This window comes from Halictus rubicundus, chromosome 12 (assembly GCF_050948215.1).
Source record: "Halictus rubicundus isolate RS-2024b chromosome 12, iyHalRubi1_principal, whole genome shotgun sequence".
Taxonomy (NCBI): domain Eukaryota; kingdom Metazoa; phylum Arthropoda; class Insecta; order Hymenoptera; family Halictidae; genus Halictus; species Halictus rubicundus.
The window spans coordinates 2242302-2266031 of NC_135160.1; the positions used below are offsets into that span (position 1 = coordinate 2242302).

General features: G+C 43.7%; 1 protein-coding gene across 2 annotated transcripts; it reads left to right on the forward strand.

Annotated features, from left to right (window-relative positions):
- The first annotated feature begins 14137 nt into the window (after positions 1-14137).
- Positions 14138-19750, forward strand: LOC143359618 (uncharacterized). Of its 2 annotated transcripts, none has more exons than XM_076797664.1 (4): positions 14138-14300; positions 15848-16665; positions 16736-17359; positions 17595-19750. In XM_076797664.1, the coding sequence occupies exons 2-3, from the start codon at positions 16473-16475 to the stop codon at positions 17254-17256; spliced, it is 714 nt and encodes a 237-aa protein (XP_076653779.1). In that variant the 5' UTR covers positions 14138-14300; positions 15848-16472; the 3' UTR covers positions 17257-17359; positions 17595-19750. The 2 variants fall into 2 exon arrangements, with proteins under 2 accessions (XP_076653779.1, XP_076653780.1); XM_076797665.1 differs by having other exon boundaries at positions 16751-17359.
- The last annotated feature ends 3980 nt before the right edge of the window (positions 19751-23730 follow it).

The following is a 23730-nucleotide window of genomic DNA, read 5'->3' on the forward strand; positions in this document are numbered from 1 at the left end:
GCTACATTACGCCGACGTGCGTGCTTTTAATGAAATTCGACCCGTTGAGACAAAGGGGAGTCGGTTCCCGCACCAGGTCATGGCGTTGTCCGCGTACGAGATGACCGCTTCTTCGCGTAGAAAAACAGATCCGACCAATCCGTCGGTCGGAATGGGGAAAGTATCGGGAACGACTTGGAAATCGATAATTTTATTGAGGCAAGTTAGGCGTGCTACGCCGAGAGAAGTGGTAGTTACTTCGCCGATACCTTCTATAATAACGCGTCTCGCCGTGTCGACTAAAATGCTCGGATCTAAGAATGATAATTTAATAATGTTCGTGCAGGCCCCTGTATCTACGAGAAGGTCTGCCGTACATTTTAATTCTGGAATATCGAGTTTAATAATTAATACATCATCGCCCGAGCGGACTGTTACTCTTGCGATTCTTCGGACTGGTTCGTCTCCGGCTGTGACGAGTTGCGCGGATTGCCTGGCCCGATTGACTTGCCTCCCGTCGGCGATTCGGGGCGGACGGGAGGGTCGAGCCGTTTCCCGATTGTTCGCGGATTCGGTTATTATATTCACGCTTGCGGCACTCGTGAATGTCATGTCCCGGGGTTTTGCAATAGTTACATAATTTCGCAGGTGGCCGCTACTTAATACACAGGTGGCCACTACGTAATATATTGATCACTTGCGTAGGTGTTTGTTTTGTCATAGAGAACGCTTCAAGCTGTTCAATTTTTAATTTAAAAAGTCATGAATTATAATTTAATACATCAATTGACATAACGCTTCACAAATTACATATTTCTTGTATAAGTTTAAAAACATTATAGGGGCTGCACGAACCTCCTTCGCTCGGGGTCCGTGTGGGGGGATCGTGACGCAACCGGGTATCGCGGTGGGGCTCGCTAGCACCCGATGACGTACTGCCAAGCGTCTTGGCGCGCTCGCGGATGGAAATGATGGCAATGTCTACGGATGACGATAGTAATAACTTATAAATAACTTATCTTCTTCTTTAATCTATGATGCGTCGCGGTTGACGTCATCAACAACACGTCGGTCGTCCGACGTGACAATTATCGATCCGGCTTAAGCTCTATTATGAATAGTCTGCGACGACTTCTCAGAGTGAGCCGAGTCTTGTTTAATCGTATTTTGTACGTATTTAATCGGGTTGTGTATTGATAGACGTTGCAGGCGGAACTCGTTATTCACCTGACGCTGATTCGTATAAAGTGTGCACACTGTAGTCCGCACACTTCCATATTATTCACCATTGTAATCATTATTTTATAATCGATAGTTTATAGGTGTAATTAATTAATTTGGAACTTATTGCGATATTTATAAAATAATGATTATTCAACAAAATATATTCTGTAATAGTTATTGTAGAAAATTCTACTTCGAAGCGATCGTGGACGCTCCGTGGTTTCGCTTTTTCTCGGAATGAAGAACACTCTTTCGGTGGCGTGGTGTTTATTGACTGGTTGCTATGCAATTGTACAGAGATTGTTTTATGTTAATTCGCAATGTGTTCGTCTAAAGTAACTAACTTCCGCACGGACCTCCCCACTTCATGACCAGGTCTTGGTTCACCTGTTTATGACGTAGCGTCGATGACGTCGAGCCATCGGCTACGTGCATACACTCGAAGGAACGCATGTCTCCTCGGGTCATAGACTACGCTACGCTGTGATGACGCCTCAGAGTGAGCCGAATCTTGGTTAATCGTATTTTGTCTGTATTTGATCGGGTTGTGTATTGATAGGCGTTACAGGCGGAACTCGTTCTTCACCTGACGCCGATTCGTATACAGTGTGCACACTGTAGGTGGAACGTGATCTTCACCTTATTGTTTATATAAATGTTTGTATAAGCTAGGTGGAACATGATCTTCACCATATGCTTGTTCGCATGAATATATGTTGTAGGCGGGACGCGGTCTTCGCCTGGTTTGGCTGTTAGGCCCGTTCGAATCGTTTTAGAATTTGTTGTGGTCTCACTCTGAGGTGTCGCGACGCGACATACTCCCCCCGTTGAGAGGGTACGATCAACTGTTGCGCTTTTAATCGTGACTCAGAAGTGTACAATGTCTATATGGAGTCGGTGGTATATGTACTGAGTAAGTCGGTAATTTGCTAACGATTGAGCTCGATATTTGTGTTTTACGAAACGCCCGTGGAGAGTTCATTCGGAAGGTAACGGACACATGATTTGTGTGGTCCGTTTGAATTCCCCGTTTGCTGTTTTCACCGTAGCTGCTCGCGCTACTCCGTCCTCACCCGGATGTAGGGCCGTGATCCTGCCTAATGCCCATTGCGAACAGGGTTGATTTCTGTCCTTGAGCAGCACGACGGTACCGACCTCGATGTTTGGGCCGTCCTTAGCCCATTTTTGCCGTTTTTGCAGTTCATTCAAGTACTCTTTGTTCCAGCGTGTCCAGAAGTCTTGGCGGACCTTCGTAATGTGTTGCCAGGTGGATAGGCGATGTGCTGGAACTTGTAACAAGTTACCCTCGGGAAGGGTGGTTAATGCTTTCCCAATTAAAAAATGCGCTGGCGTAAGTGCGGTCAAATCGTTCGGGTCGGAGGATAATGGTGTTATGGGTCGGGAATTCAGGATGCCCTCAATCTCTATGCAGAGCGTATTGAGCTCTTCGAAGGTAAAAAGTGAATCGCCGACAACCCGCCGAAGGTGATGTTTAAACAATTTCACCATCGATTCCCACAAACCGCCGAAATGGGGGGCCGCTGGTGGATTAAAATGCCACGTGATCCGACGGTCACTGGCAAATCTTTGAACGCGTTCTCGGTGCGTATCCGATTGGAGCAATGCGTATAATTCCCTTAGTTGACTACTCGCGCCCACAAAATTTGTGCCGTTATCTGAGAATATATGAGCAGGTAACCCCCGTCGCGCCGCGAACCGTCGCAAAGCTGCGAGGAACCCCTCGGTTGACAGGTCGCTAACGATTTCTAAATGTATCGCCTTCACGGCCATACACACAAACACGCACACGTACGTTTTAATTCGCGTTCTGTTTCGATGCTTGCGTTCCTTTATGAAAAAGGGTCCGCAGAAATCCACGCCGGTGTTTTCGAAGGGTGTCGCCTCGCGTATTCGAACCGCCGGTAGATTGCCCATTCTATATTCGGTGCTAGTTGCGTTGAAACGGAAACACCGTGTGCACGAACGTATTATCTGACGTACTTGGTTGCGTCCGTCAAGTAACCAAAATCTTTGCCGGAGTATGTGTAAAGTGGTTTGTATGCCCGTGTGATGGTGTTTCTCGCGCGTTTCCCGGATGATTAGGTCGGTTAGCCGATGCCGACTCGGTAGCAAGATCGGATGTTTTTGATCGTAGGGCAGATCTGATTTTTGCAGGCGCCCACCAACCCGCAGTACAGCGTCTTCGTCCAGGAACGGATTGAGGCTCGCGATTCGGCATTTCGATGTCGTATTTTTGGCTTGTAGACACTTAATTTCGTTTCCGAATTGCGATGTCTGCACATTTCGGATAATTCGAGTCTCGGCCAATTGAATTTCTTGGGCGCTCAGCGAACCGCCGCGTGGACCACGTGGCCGGAACCGTAAACAATATGCGATTACCCTTTGTAATGTGGTATATGACGAGCAACGCGTGAATAAATCGATCGTGTTCGTGTTCGCGACGAAACAAGTGACCGCCTTGAGATCGGGAATCTCGATGTTTTGCAGCACTTCGTCGGGCCATTCGTCCGCGTTTTTAATCAGCCACGACGGACCGACGACCCATGCACGATTCTGTAGAAACGCGTGTGGTAATTGGCCTCGGGATAATGCGTCTGCCGGATTGTACTCTGAGCGGACGTGTCGCCAGGTATGATCACCGGTAATTGATTGAATTTCCGCGACTCGCGTGGCCGCATACATTTTTAGTCGATGCGGTGCCGTTCGAATCCAATGTAGAACCACGGTCGAGTCGGACCAAAATACCACCTTATCAGGTGAGATATCAAGCGCGTCGCTCGCCTCGCGGTATAGCCGGGTCAACAATAACGCGCCGCATAATTCTAATCGTGGAATGGTCACCGTCTTGAGCGGCGCGACTCGCGATTTAGCGCACAATAAATGACACTGGACAATCCCGTCCTTCCCGGTCGACCGCACGTATAAACATGCACCATATCCAATGGTGCTCGCGTCGCAAAATCCGTGTATTTCGATATTTCGAGGTTGATCCGTTAAAACTCTTCGGTGAAATGCGACTGCTCGGAGTAGCTCTAATTGCTGCGTGAACTGCGTCCATTCCGAGTGAATAGACTGCGGAACAGATTCGTCCCACGCGATTCCTGACCGCCATACGTCCTGCATAATCTTTTTTGCGTGTAACACGACCGGACCCAACAAACCCAAAGGATCGAAGATCCTCGCTATTTCGGAGAGGATAGATCGCTTCGTCGCCTTGCTTCCGACGGCGTCCGTACAGGTAGTGTAACATATCTCGTCCGTGTTCGTTTTCCACGAAATGCCTAACGTTTTCAGTGATCGGTCAATATTCACTATGAAGTTTGCGCGCAGTTCATTATCCGTGAGATCATCCAAAATGTCCCGGTTGTTCGATGCCCATTGTCGGATCGAAAAACCGCCGCGACTCAGGGCGCCCGTCACCTCTCTCCGTATCGCGCGAGCTTCGTCGATGGTATCAGCGCCGGATAGAAGATCGTCAACGTATAGGTGTGATTTTAGTATCTTAGCGGCTCTCGCATACGACTCTCGTTCGTCGTCGGCTAGTTGATGCACGGTTCGGATCGCGAGGAACGGTGACGATGAAACGCCGAATGTGAGCGTATTTAATTGGTACGTTTCAATTTTTTCGTTCCGGCGCCATAATATTTTTTGGTACGGCCGATCGTCTTCGTGCAAGAGTACCTGACGATACATCTTTTCGATATCTGCCGTTAGCACATATTTGTACGTGCGGAAACGAATTAGATGCGCGAATAACTTCGGTTGTATAGTGGGTCCGACCAGAAGAATGTCATTTAGTGACGCGCCGGACGTTGTTTTCGCAGACGCATCGAATACCACGCGAACTTTGGTGGTGCTACTAGCTTCTTTCACTACCGCGTGATGGGGCATATAGAATCCCTCGTCACCGGGAGCCTCCATCAAAGACATATGGCCTAAAGCTAAGTACTCGTCGAGAACGCGCTGATACTCGTCTCGCAATACGTTGTTCGCGTTTAATTTGCGTTCAAGGGATAGCAGTCGCTTGACCGCGCCGTTTCGCGAATTGCCGAGCCGTTCGCGGGTTCCGCGAAATGGTAAACGTACCGTGTACCGACCGGACGGATCGCGACTAACGTTCCTTTGAAAATGCATTTCGCACGCGACTTCTTCCTCCGACCGCAGTCCTTCCGTTTCGACTTCTTCTATCTGCCAAAACTTGTCGAGTTGCGTTTCCAGCGTCGACAAGTGGCACGCGGCTCTTGTTGCTTGTTGTTGCGCAACGCCACCAGTCACGACCCAACCCAATCGCGTTTTCTGTAAGTACAAATCTTGTCCTTCGCGCGAGAGGTTAATTTGACCAACCTGGAATAGCGAAACTGTCGCTCCAGCACCGATCAACAAATCTACTGGACGCGGCAGATGGAATTCAGCGTCCGCTAGGCGGATGTTACGCGGAATTGTCATTGAGTCGCGTGGAAATACCTCCGATGGAACCAGATCAGTGATATTCGGGATACTGAGACACGTCAATTCTTTTTCAAACCCGTCGAAGGTCGATCGTACTTGTAATTTAACCGGGCCCTTCGACACTGTGTGCGTGCCGTTTAACGTACCGATGGGAAACGATTGCGCGGTTACCCGTATACCTAATCGCCGTATGAGCGCCTCAGTGACAAAATTGGCCGTTGCGCAGGTATCTAATATGGCTCGGGCTCTTACCGATCGGTTTTTACTAATGATTTCCACTATGGCGCTCATTATCAACTGCGGTGACGCCGTAGGAAGTACGGTCGCGAGACTAATCGTCAGCTCCCTGCTCGGTAAGGGTAGTCATGCTGACTTTCCGGCGTCCGCATTGTCAATCGCGGGTTTTGAGGTATCGGTTCTGCTCGAGCTCGCAAATTCGAAGTTGTGTAATAATGTATTGTGCCGTCTTTGACAGATTGTACAACTCGAATACCGGCATGGAGCGTCGCGATGGGAACGTAGGCAGTTGAAGCAAACTTTCGCGGTTTTTACGAGCTCGATGCGCTTCGGGACGGTTAAGCGCTTAAATGCGGCGCACGTGAAGAGGGGATGACAGCTAATCTTACACGCGACGCACTTGCGTTCTTGGGTGACGAATGCGCGATTCAGCGGACGTATGCGTCGCCGTTTGTGAGCGCGGTCGTCTCTCTCGCGCTCGCGGTCTCGATCGCTAGATCGCATCTTGTCTGTGCGCGATACACAAACCGCGGTTTTGTACAAAAATTCGAGCATTTCATCCAAGCTCGGATATTCCTGTCGGCTTAAGCCTGCCTGCCACTTCTCGTACGTGATTTTAGGTAGTTTGCTCTCGAGTAAGTGAACGACGGTTTGTGTGCAAACCGGTGTTCCCAGCGCGTGTAGCGACGCAAAGTGCTGTTGAGCGTCGTCGGCTAACCGCGTCAGGCCGATCGTGGATTCCTTATCGAGTGTCGGCATGTCGAATAGCATGGACATATGCCGCGATACCAGAAGGCGTTTGTTTTCGTACGCTCTTTCCAGAAGATCCCATGCCTTCGCGTAATTGATCCCGTCGACGTCAAAGAGCCGAATTTTGTTTGCCGCTTCCTGTACTAACGCGGACCGGAGGTATTGTAATTTCGCCACGTCGTCTAGTTCACTGCGTGAACCGATCATGCTGTTAAATGCGTTTTTAAACGACAACCAACTTTCATAACGACCGTCGAAAGTCGGCAATGAGGCATCGGGTAATTTAACGGGGCGACTTTTCGCACCGTCTGTGCTTCTGCCGTCGTTTGCAGAGTCGGTATCTGCGCGCGAGATGTCTGGGCGATTTAAAATGTTCTCGGCCCGGCCCGCGAGATCATAGAAACGGGTCGTAATCTCCGCGAAGATGTTGTCACGTAATAATAACTCGATTGTTAATAAAAATAAGCAGATGCTAGACTGTTGTCCAGCATTGACTCTCTTTATTCAGTATTACATAAATAAACCGACAGTATTTCGATCCGCGTACTTTTGTGGTTCCTTAGCGACTGATAATCCGTATCCGTTCTCTTGTATTTATAAGATGTTGTTATCAATCGGGCAAATTCCGGGCAACGGTCGATCCTTTGTGGCTCAAAGATTAGGGGTGATGTCATCCGTTCTCCTGTGTTTGTCCTATGTTGTTATCAACTGGACGTAGTCCAGTCAACAGTCGATCCTTTGTGTTCAAAAATTAGGGGTGACGTCATCTGCGATAATTTACAGAAATTTGGGCGTTACACTCCCCCCAACTTAGATTGAAGTTAGTCCTCTAACCTGGATAGTTCCGGAGGATGGACTTGTGGAATTTGACTGTTCTTGGCTGGAACAGGATCTCTGGTTCCGGCGATGGTTGTGATTGCCGTTGGTTATTCACCAATGTGGCTAAATCTGTGTACATGTTTAACAACGGTGCGGTAGCGCCCGGTGCTGGCGTTTCTACATTATTTTCTATATGAGTCGTCTTCGACTTACAACTGAGAATATGAATACAGAGTTTCGATGGAAGAAAGGATTTGATACAGTTAAAAATACCCGTTTTGTCTAGTCCCCAAATGACTAGGGCGGTTAATGCTGCGTAGCCGGCAATCTGCAGTGTGGACAGTCCCCACGACTTTACAGATTCGATTCGATGTTCGAATTGGAGTCTGTTAATTTCTTGCTCGATATCATCTAATGTACTGTGGTAACAGTTTAAGTTGTTTAATACTTTTGGTGTCTTGTCTAACTTTTGCAAGATTGATATGTAATCGCTACTATTCGGCGTTCGAATTTCTTTGTGCCTGGTTTCGTATGATACGCTAAAACGCGTTTGTCCTATTCGCATATAATTGTTATTATATAATAATTCGCAAGATGTGTTGGATTTTAATAAACTAGGTTGTCGTAAATACACAATACTGTGTTGCGTTCCGCATATGGTGTTAATTTCTATGGGTTTCTCTGGAATAGCTATATACTGATTCTGTTCTTTTAATGGCATAAAAGTAATATCGTCTATTTTCAAAATTACAATTTGGCATGAAAGGATTTGATTATTGAAATTAATGAGCTCTGTGGTACAATCGTGTCGTGTGTTTCTGTTGTGGATTGGTTGAGTCTGTTTACACATGGTTATACCGGTTTTTGTTTTGCAATGTGTATTCAAATATTCTTGCTCCACGTTAATATAATTTAACCCTGAAATCAAATAAATTTGGTGTTCCACGAGTGGGATCATAAATACATTGTTCTTCTTCGTTGGGATGGGGTAGATGCGGTCTATATCCCATTGCAACGTAGGTAGAATTGGTACTGAGATTTTGAAAAATAATTTGTTGTCCGTAATAAACAACTTTAATTCTGCAAGATCAAGTATGGTCTGGAAGTTCTCGTGAGTTGGTTTTAATGCCAAGTGTGTAGTTTCGTTTTCGAGTGTGCGTTTGTATGCGTCTAGAAATTCTTTTGGTTCTAAAATTTGTGGGCTAATGATTCCCTGTTTCGCTAGTGTGATGGTGGTAAGTAGTTCGTCGTATGAAAAGTGTAAATCCGCGATTGCTCCTTCTGTTCTAATGATCCAGTTACTCATGAGTGCGTCACGTTCGGCTTTAAGTGAATTTGCTCGTGCATCTAAAGTGAGTTGGTTTATGCGTTGTAAACTGTCGGAATCTAACATTTTACGGATGAGAGCGGTTTGATTACTGACTATCGTTTTCAATTTATTGTTCGCGTTGAAAAGTTTGTCTATGTTCGCGTTGACAGTGGTTAAGTCGTCTTCGTCTAACGTTCCGAATAATGATTTTGACAATTTGACCCTTTTTTATTACACATGCGATGTACCTATTGAAATAAATAAAGCAGCAATTTATTCAAGATTGCGTACGGTTTTTGTCCCACTATTGGCATATTCTCAAATTACGTAAAGTAAAACGATATAGTCCTAGAAAACAAGAATTTGCATGAAAGTGCACGCTGTAGTTATTAAAAATTCTTTTTTCTTACTTAGCATACAATTGTTAAAATATCGCAGAATCATTGCTTGCCGGCATTTTGAAAATTGTTCGAATTTTCTAGGTACCAAACCATAATGAAAATATATTGGAGATTACTTTGCGTGAGTTTGTTATGTTTGGGAGCCGGCAGAGTGGAAGGACTGCAAAGATGGGGTTCTCAGTTTGGAAAAGCTCCTCTCCTGGAGAGATTCTTCTGGAAGACGTTGGACTTCGCTTATCCGGACGAAGCGAGCAGACAAATGGCGATGATGAGGGGAGATTTTGTACCAGAAAACGCGCTACCCGTTGGCATCGAAATATGGCGAAATAAACTGTTTGTCACGGTGCCAAGATGGCGGAACGGTAAGCTCCAATTGAATATATCCCTTTATTTGCAACTACTCATGTATATACTAACTAATACGAATATCTAAATATTTTATTCGTTCGAATAATATTTAAAATATTATCATGTAGGACAGCTAAATTTTGTTCAAATTGTACACCTTCGAATGTAGTATTTGATCATATAACAAAACTTTGTAGAATGTACTTGAACAATAACAATTTGAATTGTTTTTTTAATGTTTCTTAGTAATTGTTAATCCATTTTTATACAGCCACGTGGAATACATAGGTATATCCAGTCGTTTTTAAACAATTCTTTTATCGCATTATACGGGAAACTGCTGTTAAGCATAACTACATCCATTTCCGTTTGAATTGCAATGGAATTAACTAACTTTTATCACCTTTTAACTCCGGAGAGAAAACCAGATAAAAATCTCGAGCAGAAAACCGGAAACTGACGCGAACACACTGTGTAAAATGTAGAGGATCAGTGTGGTCGGTGCAAGCCTCGAATCTAGTCTGGCTGGCTTCCGGTTTGCGACACAAAGTGCCGAAATCCGCGCGAGAGCGATTACAATACAGGACTTCTATTTCTCTTTACCTCCGCCTTCGCATCGACTTAAATCTAGAAGGGAACTCGCGAATGAATGAGTCTTATTCACTTTTATATTCTCGTATTTCCGATTTTTTTTCTTCTCGGTACTCTAAGTTCATCATAAGCGATGGCGCGCGCCAAGTCATTGTGCATGGAGAAAATCTTGAAATCTTAACTCAAACTCAAAATTAGTTCGCAAATTTTGATTAATTCTCCATTGGAAACTCCCATTTCAAAACTGAAAATATTCGATCAAAATCGCGAATAGGATTAGCGGAAGAATAATTTAACCCTTTGCACTCGGCGCTATTTTCATTTTATTCATACGAAACCGATCCGATTTCCACATATAGTATTTAAATGTTTAGTGATCTACTAAATACAAATTTTGTAATGTAACAAATATTTTGTAATATTTTTTGTAATTTCCTTGAAATAATGCCATAACAATTTCTAGTGGTGCTTCAGAGTCACCACTCGAGTGCTAAGGGTTAAGAGTATTCTCAAGAAATTGTCGATAATCGTACCGTGATAATTTGGTTAAAAAAAAAAATTAGAAATTGATATTCATCTCGAATCAGAGATTCACTTACGCAGTGCAGTTTCAATGTAAATTATTTTTACGTGTCAAACAAATGTCCCCCCTCTCTCTCGAACGAACGAACGAACGAACGATTTCCACCTCGCTTCCGTTGGTTCTTTTTCACGTTTTTCTCCTTGTTCCGGTTCCGATCTTCCCAGCAGTCCCTCTGAAAGTTCTCGAAACGCGTCGAAGCCCGCGGAGGTCGGCATTGTTTTTACAAGGTTTTATTTGTCCGCGGCTTTGTTCGGCCGACTCTTTCTTCCGACGTCAGCTTCTCCCCAGGCAGAGGATATGAAATATTAAGAGAGAAAAGAAGAAAGAGGTTCCTGTCACACCGTCCGAGCAGAATGAATTCGGAACGTTCAATGACTTCCTTCCTGAGCCCGGGAAGCGAATTGTTTTAGAATTCGGCACGCAATCAAAGCAAAAAAAAAAAACAACAACTCGATCCGAGCTTGTCTGACCTCCGAATGCCATTATCCTGGTCTCCAAAGACCTTTCTGCTCACTGCGGAACATGTTAAACACCATGGTCCATCGATTCCATCATTAAAGATTTGCTCATTCTTAAGCCCACCCTAACATTTTCTGTTCGCTGAAAAATCGGATCTGCACGTTGATCGCACGCGACTAACGTGTTGACCAATTTTTCCCATCCTTATCTCCAGTGTTGACCTTTCTTTAGGTCATTTGTGTCTGTGACTAAATATTTTTTATAGATCTAAATATATTGTAGAATTCGGCACGCACTCAAAGCAAAAGCTAACTCGGAATGACCTCCGAATTATCGAATAGAGGTGTCACAATCACTGTCTGTTTTACTGACCACATTATCATAGCCCGATTGCTTCTGAATTGCTTCTTCAGAATTGGAGAGATTGATTAGTTCTGTTTTCCCAGGTTTATGTGTCTTGTTCTTAGATTTTTGGTTAATTTTGTGTTTATGTGGTAATATCTTAATGCTCTTATGATCTTTGAAACCATTTAGGCAATTTATGGTGTCTTCTAAATTTGTATATCGTATAAAATATAAACCAAATTGACCACCTGTACCACGTATAGTTGCAGAGCCATACACTGAAAACATTTTCTTGATTTCGTCTTCACTTATCCCGTGAAAATTCGAGAAATGTATTACATATGAATTGTTTTTTCTATTGTAGTAATGTTCGTAATTCATATTTGTATAAGACTTTTCACAGAATTCCAGTAGAAAATACAAATATTCTTTCGTTTTAACTATATATTGTGCTCGCGACGTTAGCGTCCTTCAGCTTCCTTCAACGTCAGGGAGGGCAATCTCCCATGTATAATATGTGGACATTATCAGTGCCACCTAGACCCATTCCCTCCTGACCGCAGCTAAAAACTATATATATAGCTATACGATTCTACAAACATACACATACGCATATACACATACACATATATCTACTGTACAGTACGATTACTACATAAATTTAGAAGTAAACTTATATAAAAAAAAGGATATAATATAATAAAAGGATATAATATGTTTTGCAACAATACATTATTTTTACAATATTTTATTTCAAAATATAATAATACATAATTATACATGTAACAGATAATTACATATAATATCAAACTAATACAAATGATAATATCTTCATCCACTTATTTTGTACACTCTTTACACTTGCTGCTGCACTGCTCTGCACCTCACTATCCTAACACAAACTTAAAAAAATTTTATAATAAGAGTTTTCTCCCCCTGTTCAACGCCGATTGACTCAAGTCTTTGTATTATTGTTGTTAATATTAATAGCAATAAAAAATGAAAAAATATATATATACATGGGAGATTGCCCTCCCTGGATCGATCTGTAGCGATTAAACCTGTTGCGTCGCCGTGTGGTGGGATGGGGACTTTTGGTGTGGGTTCGGGTGCCCGTGGAGCGCTGAAGCGCTCTGCTCGTGGAGGTTCACAAATAACTTCGTACGCAGAGTAAAATGGCGAAAATAATTGTTAGAGATTTATTTAGAAAGTCTTGGAGATGTAACTCCTTCGGTTCTATAATGAGTTCTGTCGTCCTGGAGCTTCGAATCCCTTTTTTAGCTTCTTCCTTCTCGCTTCCTTAGCCAATAGGAAAATTGGGATCTTCTGGCTAGGCGTTGATTCGTCGGATCACTCGTCTTCCGGTTGCTGCTTGATGGTGATTGGCAGTGGATGGATCTTAATAGCGCACGCACGGGAGTGGGGTACGCATGAGGGTGAAGCCCCGCCAAAACAAGGGACGTGGGGCCATGTGGGACCGAACGAGCGAGAGGTCCGAGGGAGTTCCAAGAGGTCCTTGACTCGGAATTTATGACCTCTTGTCCTTAACTGATTCCGGACTTCGACTATCCCTAATTTATGTAGAATTGGAGAAGCTACTCTAAGAGGCTGCGTGACTTTCTCTAAATTCCTCAATTAGTCTCGCCGACTCGAATTTCGTCAAGGATCTCTATGGAACTCTCCCGGTCTTTCTTTACCTACTCTAAACTATCGCGTCCAAATAGAATACATATGTATAAAATACGCGATTGCATCTTATATTTAAATTTCCCTCTCCGCGCCATTAATCGATGCTATATATATATGTATCTAGCTATGTTCGCGTGGTCTACTGGCCACGCTACAAACCCTACGTCACCACTGGTCACGTTCGATGATGTATCCAATCAGAGAGGAAATGTATTTCGTATCGTGCGACACTAAAAACAGCATAAGGTGACTGGTATACTCCTACATCTCGTCTGTGATATTAGTTCCACAATATTAGTTCCGACCGATACGGTAGGATGTGACACAGAAATGATAAAGGAGCTCTAAACAGCTCTAAATAGCTCTAGGGCTCGGCAGACGTGAGACAAAAAAATACATTGGGTGATTAGTCTACTTCTATATCTCGTCTGTGGAATTTATCAAACATCCATTTTTATCTTATAATATTTCAAATTTCCCGCGCTTTGTTTGGGCCTCCGTACAGCGCCAATCTACGTAGCGACAAAACGCTACTTTTACAAAAATCACAATAGGCACTTCGGTCGCTATTTTGTTAAATATTTGTTTATTACATGATTCTAGTTTAAACCCTCTAGTCTAAACTAGATTAGATTATGTAAAGTAGATTATGTAGATTATGTTACATATTATTATATATGTATATATAAAGATATCGCTACTTTAGCAATCGACCGTTTTATAATAGGTAGTCATGAAAATGTAGCAACGAGGGGAATAAGAAAACAGTGCGTTTGATTTTTCTTTTACTTCATAAAATGTCACCAAAGGTGGCTAACACGAGAGCCAGCTTAACAAAGTAAAAATATGCATGTATATTATAATGTCATTATTTAAAATTTCTTTCTTCGTTCGTTGTTACTGCAAAATATCACGTCAGTTTTATCATTATAGAATACACGCAGACGCGTGCGACAGATTGTGGGTCCTAGATACTGGTACTATAGGCATCGGGAACACAACGGTGCAAGCCTGCCCTTATACCCTGAATGTTTTCGATTTGACAACGGACAAAATCTTAAGGCAATACAGACTGAGACCCGAAGACATCAACATGGTATCTCTTTCTTGAACGTTATTAATAATCATAGTTTTATCTCACTACGAAGAAAAATAATAATACTCGAGATGACTAAATCGATAATTTTATATACAGGGTGGCCCACATAACTCTGAACAGCTCAATATCTCGAAAACTATGCCATCGATTTTAAAGTTCTTAGTCTTAAATTGCATGGAACTGAAGGGCCTTTCTGACTACATAAACGTGAAGTGGCCTCCCTTCCCTTTTAACGGGGGAGGGGAGGTACCTTTATAATTTTAAATGGAACCCCCTATAAAACGTTACATATTTAGATTCTACAGGAAAAAACAAGTCAATTTTGTCTGAAACATTTTTTTGTCAGATACTTCCACGATGAGATATAACAGTTTGAAGTTTCGAGTTGTAGGTGCTCGAGTCCTTTACTTATTCGTGAAGAAATAAAATGTACTTTAAATTAAATGTTCAAAATGTCCACCACGGGCTTGTAAACATTTATTTACTCGAAACATCAAAGTTGTTCTAACATTTTTTAACATTTCAGGAGTCACTGAAGCGCAAGCGTCACGTATTCTTTGTTTCATATCCTCTTTTCTCGTCGGTGGTTCAAACATAACTTTGTCCTTTACATATCCCCATAAGAAAAAATCTAATGGTGTTAGATCGGGGGATCGAGGAGGCCATTGACGAGGTCCCCCATGACCTATACATTTGTTCCCAAATTTTTCGTTCAAAAATTGCCTGGTGATGATTGCAAAATGTGGAGGAGCGCCGTCTTGTTGGAACCACATTTCTCTTCTAACGTGCAGTGGCACATCTTCCAAAAGCGCAGGCAAATGATTTTTTAAGAAATCACAATAACTTGCAGATGTTACAGTTTCTTGAAAAAAATAAGGTCCAATCACAAAATCTCCTATTAGGCCACACGAAACATTTAAAGACCATCGATGTTGAAAGGGAACACATCGCATCCAATTTGGGTTTTCCACGGCCCAATAATGCAGATTATGTCTATTTACATGCCCTGAATTCATAAAAGTGGCTTCATCGGAAAAAAGTATTTTGCACAAAAAGTCATTTTCCACAACACCCTGCAGCCACTCACAAAATCTTACGCGGTGATCGTAATCTGCTATCGAAAGCTCTTGTGATAAAACCATGTGATATGGATGATACTTTTGCCGTTTCAAAATTCGTTGACTTGATGAACGACTAATACGACATACGCTAAATGGTAAAGTGAACTTTTCTTTCTGTGGAAAAGTGACCTTTTTCATCTAGCGATCTGCGAAATTTAGTTTATAAGATTGTAAAATCGTCGTTGTAAGAAAGGGAGTCAGAAGGAAGCGTATTGAATTCCTTCTGGTCCTCGTGGTGAGACCTGGGCAATCGGTATTATTCTCTATTTGTAAGAACTTCTAGTAATCTTACAAATAGAGAATAATATCGAGCTAATAGCTGCACAATTATAATTTCCTATAACAATTTAAATTAAAATTTAAGACTTACTAGTTATAAAAACTAGTGTATGTAGAACTGCGTGTGAATTTACTTTGGGTTAGATTGGGATGGGCCAAGATGGGCCTTCAATGCTTCTCGGTGGCAACGGCATGGCTCTTCGTCCTGGAACATCTTCAGTTCCGCAGTGGTCGATCCAAGCTCGTGGTTCGAGTTGGCCCACTTGTCCAGCGGAAACCCTGCCGACTCCAGGATGTCGGTCAGCTGTCGACGGACTTCCCTCGCCTGCTGGACATTGTCTGCGCCGGACAAGATGTCGTCGACATAGGATTTGCGACGGAGAGCCCTTGCGCCAAGGGGGAATCGGCCTTCCTCATCCGACGCCAGTTGCTGCAACACCCTATGAGCGAGATACGGAGCAGGAGCGGTTCCATACGTTACGGTGGTCAACCTGAAATCAGATACCGCTTGTGCAGAGTCGTCTCTCCAGAGAATGCGCAGCCAATCTTGGTCGTCAGGATGGACTGAGATCTATCTGAACATCTTGACGATGTCCGTCGAGAATGCCACCCTGAAGAGGCGCCATGGTGTGATGATCGCCCAGAGGTCGCTCTGCAGCTTCGGTCCAGGCAACAACTCGTCGTTGAGGGACCGGCCTGCGATCGACGCAGCTGAGGCGTTGAAGACCACGCGGATCTTCTTCTTCCCATCAATCTCCTTCCATACTGCATGGTGCGGGATGTAGGAACCAGGATCTCGTTCCTGGAGAGGGGCATCTGCGAGGTCCATGTGCCCCAGGCGGCTGTACTCCCGCATGAAGGCCACGTAGTGGTTCCTGAGCTGCTAATCCCGTGCTCGTCTGGTCTCGGCGCTGAGGAGCATCCTGAATTCCCGTCGGTGGTCGCTCCTCCTCCCCTAAAAGGTAAACGATCAACATACCGACCGGTATGATCCCGAAACGTCGTGTCCTTGAACAGCTGTTCACATTTCAGGTCCTCCGGTGACAGCGGCTGAGACGACGGTACTTCCTCGATCTCCCAGAACCGTCGAAGATCGGGTAACGGCTCCTGGCAGCTCACGTGGTGGACACGGGTCTTCCTTACGGACGAGGTCTCCTCTCCAACGGGACCGATCAGCGTCCATCCAAACGGTGTTCGCACTGCGACTGATGTTCCGGCCGGTCCGACCTTTCGCTCCCGGAACAAAAGTCCGCAAACGTCGGCACCGAGAAGCACATCCACGTGCGCCGGGTTGGCAAATTCCGGATCGGCCAATGGCAGTCCTTGGATGTGGGACCAGTACTGCAGCACCACCTGCTTTGAGGGCGTGGGGGCGACCAAGGATTTGGTCACCAATGTCTCCAGATCCATCTGGAACCCAGGATCAATCGGGGAACGGAGGCTTACCTGGACTTCGGACCGAGCAGTCCCCACGGCGGTACCCTGGTAGCCCGTCAACGATACCCGCACCGCCCTTTTCCGCAGCCGTAGCGTTTGAGCGGCCCACTCGCTGAGGAAGGACGTCTCAGAGCCAGAATCAAGGAGGGCTCGTACCAGGAGAGTCTGGCCGTCTGGAGCCTCGAGCTGGACCTTTGCAGTGGCTAGAGGGATCCCCTGGTGAGTCTTCACAGCGTGGATGGCGGCTATCTCGACCGACTCCGAAGGTGTTCGATCCTCGACGACGTAGGCGTCGTGGATCGTCGTGTGGTGCTGCTGTCCGCAGACCCAGCACCGATTGGTAGAGGGGCATTGAGATAGTCGGTGTCCAGTCGCGAGGCACGAAAGACAGAGCCCTTTGGACACGACCAAGTCACGACGTTTCTCAGCCGATAACCCTTTATAACGCTTGCAGGATCCCATGGCGTGGTTTCCCGAGCAGAGTGAGCACGTGCGACCGCCCTTCCCCTTCGACTTCGTTTCCTCCACCTTGACGGCCAGCAGGTGACGGCTGACTGAGGCAGACCCACCACGACTGGAGAAACTGTCCGATTTCGAGGGTTGAGGCGACTCTAACCTTCGCATGGACGTGAGAGCGGTTCTCCAGGAAGTCTTCCAGCGCCTGAAATTCCGGTACGGCGGTAGGATCGACGAGGGTGGCCTCCCACGCTAACCGAGTCGTCTCGTCCAGCTTCTCCGTTGGCAGGAAAACGAACCATTCGTCCCACTCCTCAACGGGCTTTCCAAGTGCCTCGAATGACTGCTGTATCTGTCGAAAGTCGTCGACGAGACTGTGCAGCTTCTCCGGTCAGGCACGACTTGAGGTAATTGAGCTTCGACACCTTCGACAAACGGGCCTTGTTATGGACAGCCGCTTTAAACTGGTCCCGAAAGCTTTCCCACTGGAGGAGGTCGCCAGAAAAGGTCGGCAGGAGAAGTCTCGGCAGCTTCGTGTCTGACTCCGTATCCGGAACTGCACCTGTTGTGTTCGCGCGCGGTCGGCGAGGACAAAGAAGTCCGTTAGCGCGTTCAAATGTACGGGACCGTTGGAGGTCTAGTTGCACCTGCAATTTGCCCAAAATCTAGGGTATTCGAAGCACGGTCGACTAACGGGTGACGGATCCCTTAGCTTCTCGACGCTGCGCTTTCGCATCTGCGGATTCTGAACACGTTATCGCAACGGCACGCACGAGGGTCGAGATCCCTTGTTTCCGCGCGTATATTCGACGAACGTGAACGAATTCGATCCGGCTCGAAGGACCAATGTTTTAGATATACGGGCATTTACAAAATGAAACGTTACCGATACTCTAAGGTAGATGTAAAAAGCGGGGTACCGACGAAACGATTACGTAAATCTACACATAGGTGAGAACTCCGAAATCGAATGTCGTTTGTGCGTGTCAATAGACGAACTGAACGATCAGCTGGGCGCGTCGATCCACCGCATCCGCTCCCCACGCCGCGACGGCGAGGCCCGAGCTGCTCGATCCACCCTGGAGCTCGCGGGGAGCGGTGGAACGGTGCGGGGCCGACGGCGCGCCGGGCTGATCGACAGATCGAAGTCATATTTATTACTAGTTAAAATACATACAGAGTTAACACTTGAAGTGATATTTACAATAAAGATTTATAATAAAGTAAAATCTCGAACAAACATAAAAACATAAATTGACAATAATGCTCGATTCTCCATCTGCTTACATTGTAGGGTGTTGGTCGGTCAACGATAATTTACTGTAATAGCGACCTTACAATCATCTTATACTTTTTGTCAAAATTTCACTTTCTATTTAAATTAGTTTGTTATTGAAACTCATTGGTAGTTTTAAATAGTACTTGAAATACTTTAAGTGATATTGAAATGTGGGAATATTACAATTTGGAATATACAGGGGGAGAGATGGAAAAAGATAGGAAGTGCAAGGTACAACATGTGGTACGGGAGGGTGAAGGGAGAAGGGTTACCAGGGTACCTGAAGAAGGGGTGGGGAGAGAACATGTGGCAAAGGGTGGCCAGGTACAGGTTGGGAAACGAGATGAGAGGTGGAAAGTATTGGTTGGAGGAGGAGAAGAAAGTATGTAGGGTATGTGGGTGGGAGGAGGAAACGTGGGAGCACGTGTGGGAAGTGTGTATGGGAGGGGCTGAGGGGTGAGGTTGGCAGGGGATGGTGGGGGAAGTATTAGGGGATGAAGGAGAAGGAGAGGAATGGATGAGGAAGGTGGATGATTGGAGGAAGAGCATGAATGGAAGAGGTATAGGAGAGGAAGTATAAGGAGAGAATGCATAGGAATGGAGCGAAAGAGAGAGCAGCCGGAAGAGGAGGTCCAGGAGGCGGGAGAAGGATGGGTGAGGTGTAGGGATGGGGGAGATCAGAGAAGCATGTGGGTGTGAGAGAGGGAAAAATAAGAACGCGGCGGATATTAGTGTAAGATCGCTCTCTCTCTCTCTCTCTCTCTCTCTCTCTCTCTCTCTCTTCTCTGTGTGGCGTGTTTTTAAGATAAGTTTAGTTAAGTTAGGGTAAGTTAGGATAAGTCTAAGGTTAAGATTAGGGTAAGAGCGAGCGAAAGCCGGAGATGTAACTAAAATTGTAACCCTGAGGGGAATCAATAAATGATATACATACAATTTGGAATATTTCGTCGTTAAATAGCCTAGCCGGACGAGGTAGTAAAAAATGCGCCATTCGATTTTTGGTCAACTTTTTCCAATTAATTGCATGCAAAAATTTTGAAAAAACCTGACGAATTGCGGTTATTGATATTCATATTTGAGAATTTCTACATACGTTGTAACGCGCGCGCCAGTCTTTGACTGCTCTGTCCTCGTTATAGCATTCCTACACGGCTCCGAAAATTATTCGAAGTCGAATAAACCGCCGAATAAAGACACAGATGAAAATGAACACTTTATTCAACGCTAAAGATGAATCGCTCAACCCAATAAAAAATTATCTTTATTCGTCGAATACATTCATTACGCGTGGAATAGAGATAACATAATTATTTTTATTTGACGCGTAACAAATCATTTTTTTATCTTTTATTCGCAGTTTGAAATGTCTATTTCAATAAAAATTTGCCCATCTTTGCTTCTACAATTATATTATTTTATATTATATTAATTCATCCACGTGATTCTCTCTCAAACTCTATACTATTCGGAATAGTACGTTAAATAAACGCTACTCCGGTTTTCAACATATTTCTGTTCCCACAGATCGATCCTTGGAACAATTATCTATAAAAAAAGTGTAAGGAAATAATGCTTGTTCATGAAACATTTTTAAATTACAAATTAAGGTATCTCATATGAAAGAAGTAGAAATTGATTTTCCTAAAATTATGCTTTAATAATTTCTTACGTAAAAATTTTTTACAAATTTTTTGTCCTCGATATTAGTTTTACTTTCAATATTTTAAATCTTAAAAAGCAACACTGAAAAAAATATCTGTTCGTCGGAGAATGTAACATTTGATAATCGATATGGTTCCGTGATGATTCACCTTCTCACCGATGAGAATTTCCTTAGTGGCCTTCTGTACCGACGAGATACCGTCGTTGGCCTTCTGTTTCTTACTCCAGCCAAAATCTATCCTAGAGGGCGGTAGAAAACACCGTGTTTTTCGAGCGACACATTCTCCCGTAAGGCTGGCAGTCTTTATATACATCTGGTTGGTGTCCAGGCTAAAAAGATGATGCAGGTTCTGGTCCAGGCTAAAAATTAGTCCAGGGGGCAGCACTATACCGGAGACACTAAAATACCGGGCATCAGCACTCTCGTTTCATCTCTGCCGGTACATGGTCAGCCACTCGGACATTTACCATAGTACTTTGGTTAGGGTATATTGATCACTTGCGTAGATTTTTGTTTTGTCATAGAGAACGCTTCAAGTTGTTCAATTTTTAATTAAAAAAGTCATGAATTATAATTTAATACATCAATTTACATAACGCTTCACAAATTACATATTTCTTGTATAAGTTTAAAAACATGCCATGTAATTTCACAATACATATAATACAATTAAGAATGTCCTTCACAGTTAAAGAAATATAATATAACCGTGAAGCTTAATGTAACCATTTACATATACATTGCTTCCTTTATCATCATCTCTGGTCTCAGAACAATAAGAATATGTTCACGCAATCGGTACTTGTCAAATTTCTTTTCGACTGCTAATGCATCACTCACTGTCGTGAAATAAGCATGAATGTACCTAACTCCAGAGTATGGTACTCGATTGATGCCTGTTACTGCGATCAGATGATGATCATTCAAAAGAGTTAATATCTCTTTTAGCTCTACACTGGGATCGATATTGGCTATAATCACTTCTTGAGCTGGAATAATAGTTTTTTTATTTCTGTAGACCAAGGAAGGAATTTCATCTTCGTTAAATGTACTCTCCATTGTCCTTGTAGTCTGGTCAGCAATTTCAGAGCTGATCGAAATTTCAGACCTTCTTTTGTCCATCTGTACTATCTTCGTTGACGTTGATCGAATAGAGGTGTCACAATCACTGTCTGTTTTACTGACCACATTATCATAGCCCGATTGCTTCTGAATTGCTTCTTCAGAATTGGAGAGATTGATTAGTTCTGTTTTCCCAGGTTTATGTGTCTTGTTCTTAGATTTTTGGTTAATTTTGTGTTTATGTGGTAATATCTTAATGCTCTTATGATCTTTGAAACCATTTAGGCAATTTATGGTGTCTTCTAAATTTGTATATCGTATAAAATATAAACCAAATTGACCACCTGTACCACGTATAGTTGCAGAGCCATACACTGAAAACATTTTCTTGATTTCGTCTTCACTTATCCCGTGAAAATTCGAGAAATGTATTACATATGAATTGTTTTTTCTATTGTAGTAATGTTGGTAATTCATATTTGTATAAGACTTTTCACAGAATTCCAGTAGAAAATACAAATATTCTTTCGTTTTAACTATATATTGTGCTCGCGACGTTAGCGTCCTTCAGCTTCCTTCAACGTCAGGGAGGGCAATCTCCCATGTATAATATGTGGACATTATCAGTGCCACCTAGACCCATTCCCTCCTGACCGCAGCTAAAAACTATATATATAGCTATACGATTCTACAAACATACACATACGCATATACACATACACATATATCTACTGTACAGTACGATTACTACATAAATTTAGAAGTAAACTTATATAAAAAAAAGGATATAATATAATAAAAGGATATAATATGTTTTGCAACAATACATTATTTTTACAATATTTTATTTCAAAATATAATAATACATAATTATACATGTAACAGATAATTACATATAATATCAAACTAATACAAATGATAATATCTTCATCCACTTATTTTGTACACTCTTTACACTTGCTGCTGCACTGCTCTGCACCTCACTATCCTAACACAAACTTAAAAAAATTTTATAATAAGAGTTTTCTCCCCCTGTTCAACGCCGATTGACTCAAGTCTTTGTATTATTGTTGTTAATATTAATAGCAATAAAAAATGAAAAAATATATATATACATGGGAGATTGCCCTCCCTGGATCGATCTGTAGCGATTAAACCTGTTGCGTCGCCGTGTGGTGGGATGGGGACTTTTGGTGTGGGTTCGGGTGCCCGTGGAGCGCTGAAGCGCTCTGCTCGTGGAGGTTCACAAATAACTTCGTACGCAGAGTAAAATGGCGAAAATAATTGTTAGAGATTTATTTAGAAAGTCTTGGAGATGTAACTCCTTCGGTTCTATAATGAGTTCTGTCGTCCTGGAGCTTCGAATCCCTTTTTTAGCTTCTTCCTTCTCGCTTCCTTAGCCAATAGGAAAATTGGGATCTTCTGGCTAGGCGTTGATTCGTCGGATCACTCGTCTTCCGGTTGCTGCTTGATGGTGATTGGCAGTGGATGGATCTTAATAGCGCACGCACGGGAGTGGGGTACGCATGAGGGTGAAGCCCCGCCAAAACAAGGGACGTGGGGCCATGTGGGACCGAACGAGCGAGAGGTCCGAGGGAGTTCCAAGAGGTCCTTGACTCGGAATTTATGACCTCTTGTCCTTAACTGATTCCGGACTTCGACTATCCCTAATTTATGTAGAATTGGAGAAGCTACTCTAAGAGGCTGCGTGACTTTCTCTAAATTCCTCAATTAGTCTCGCCGACTCGAATTTCGTCAAGGATCTCTATGGAACTCTCCCGGTCTTTCTTTACCTACTCTAAACTATCGCGTCCAAATAGAATACATATGTATAAAATACGCGATTGCATCTTATATTTAAATTTCCCTCTCCGCGCCATTAATCGATGCTATATATATATGTATCTAGCTATGTTCGCGTGGTCTACTGGCCACGCTACAAACCCTACGTCACCACTGGTCACGTTCGATGATGTATCCAATCAGAGAGGAAATGTATTTCGTATCGTGCGACACTAAAAACAGCATAAGGTGACTGGTATACTCCTACATCTCGTCTGTGATATTAGTTCCACAATATTAGTTCCGACCGATACGGTAGGATGTGACACAGAAATGATAAAGGAGCTC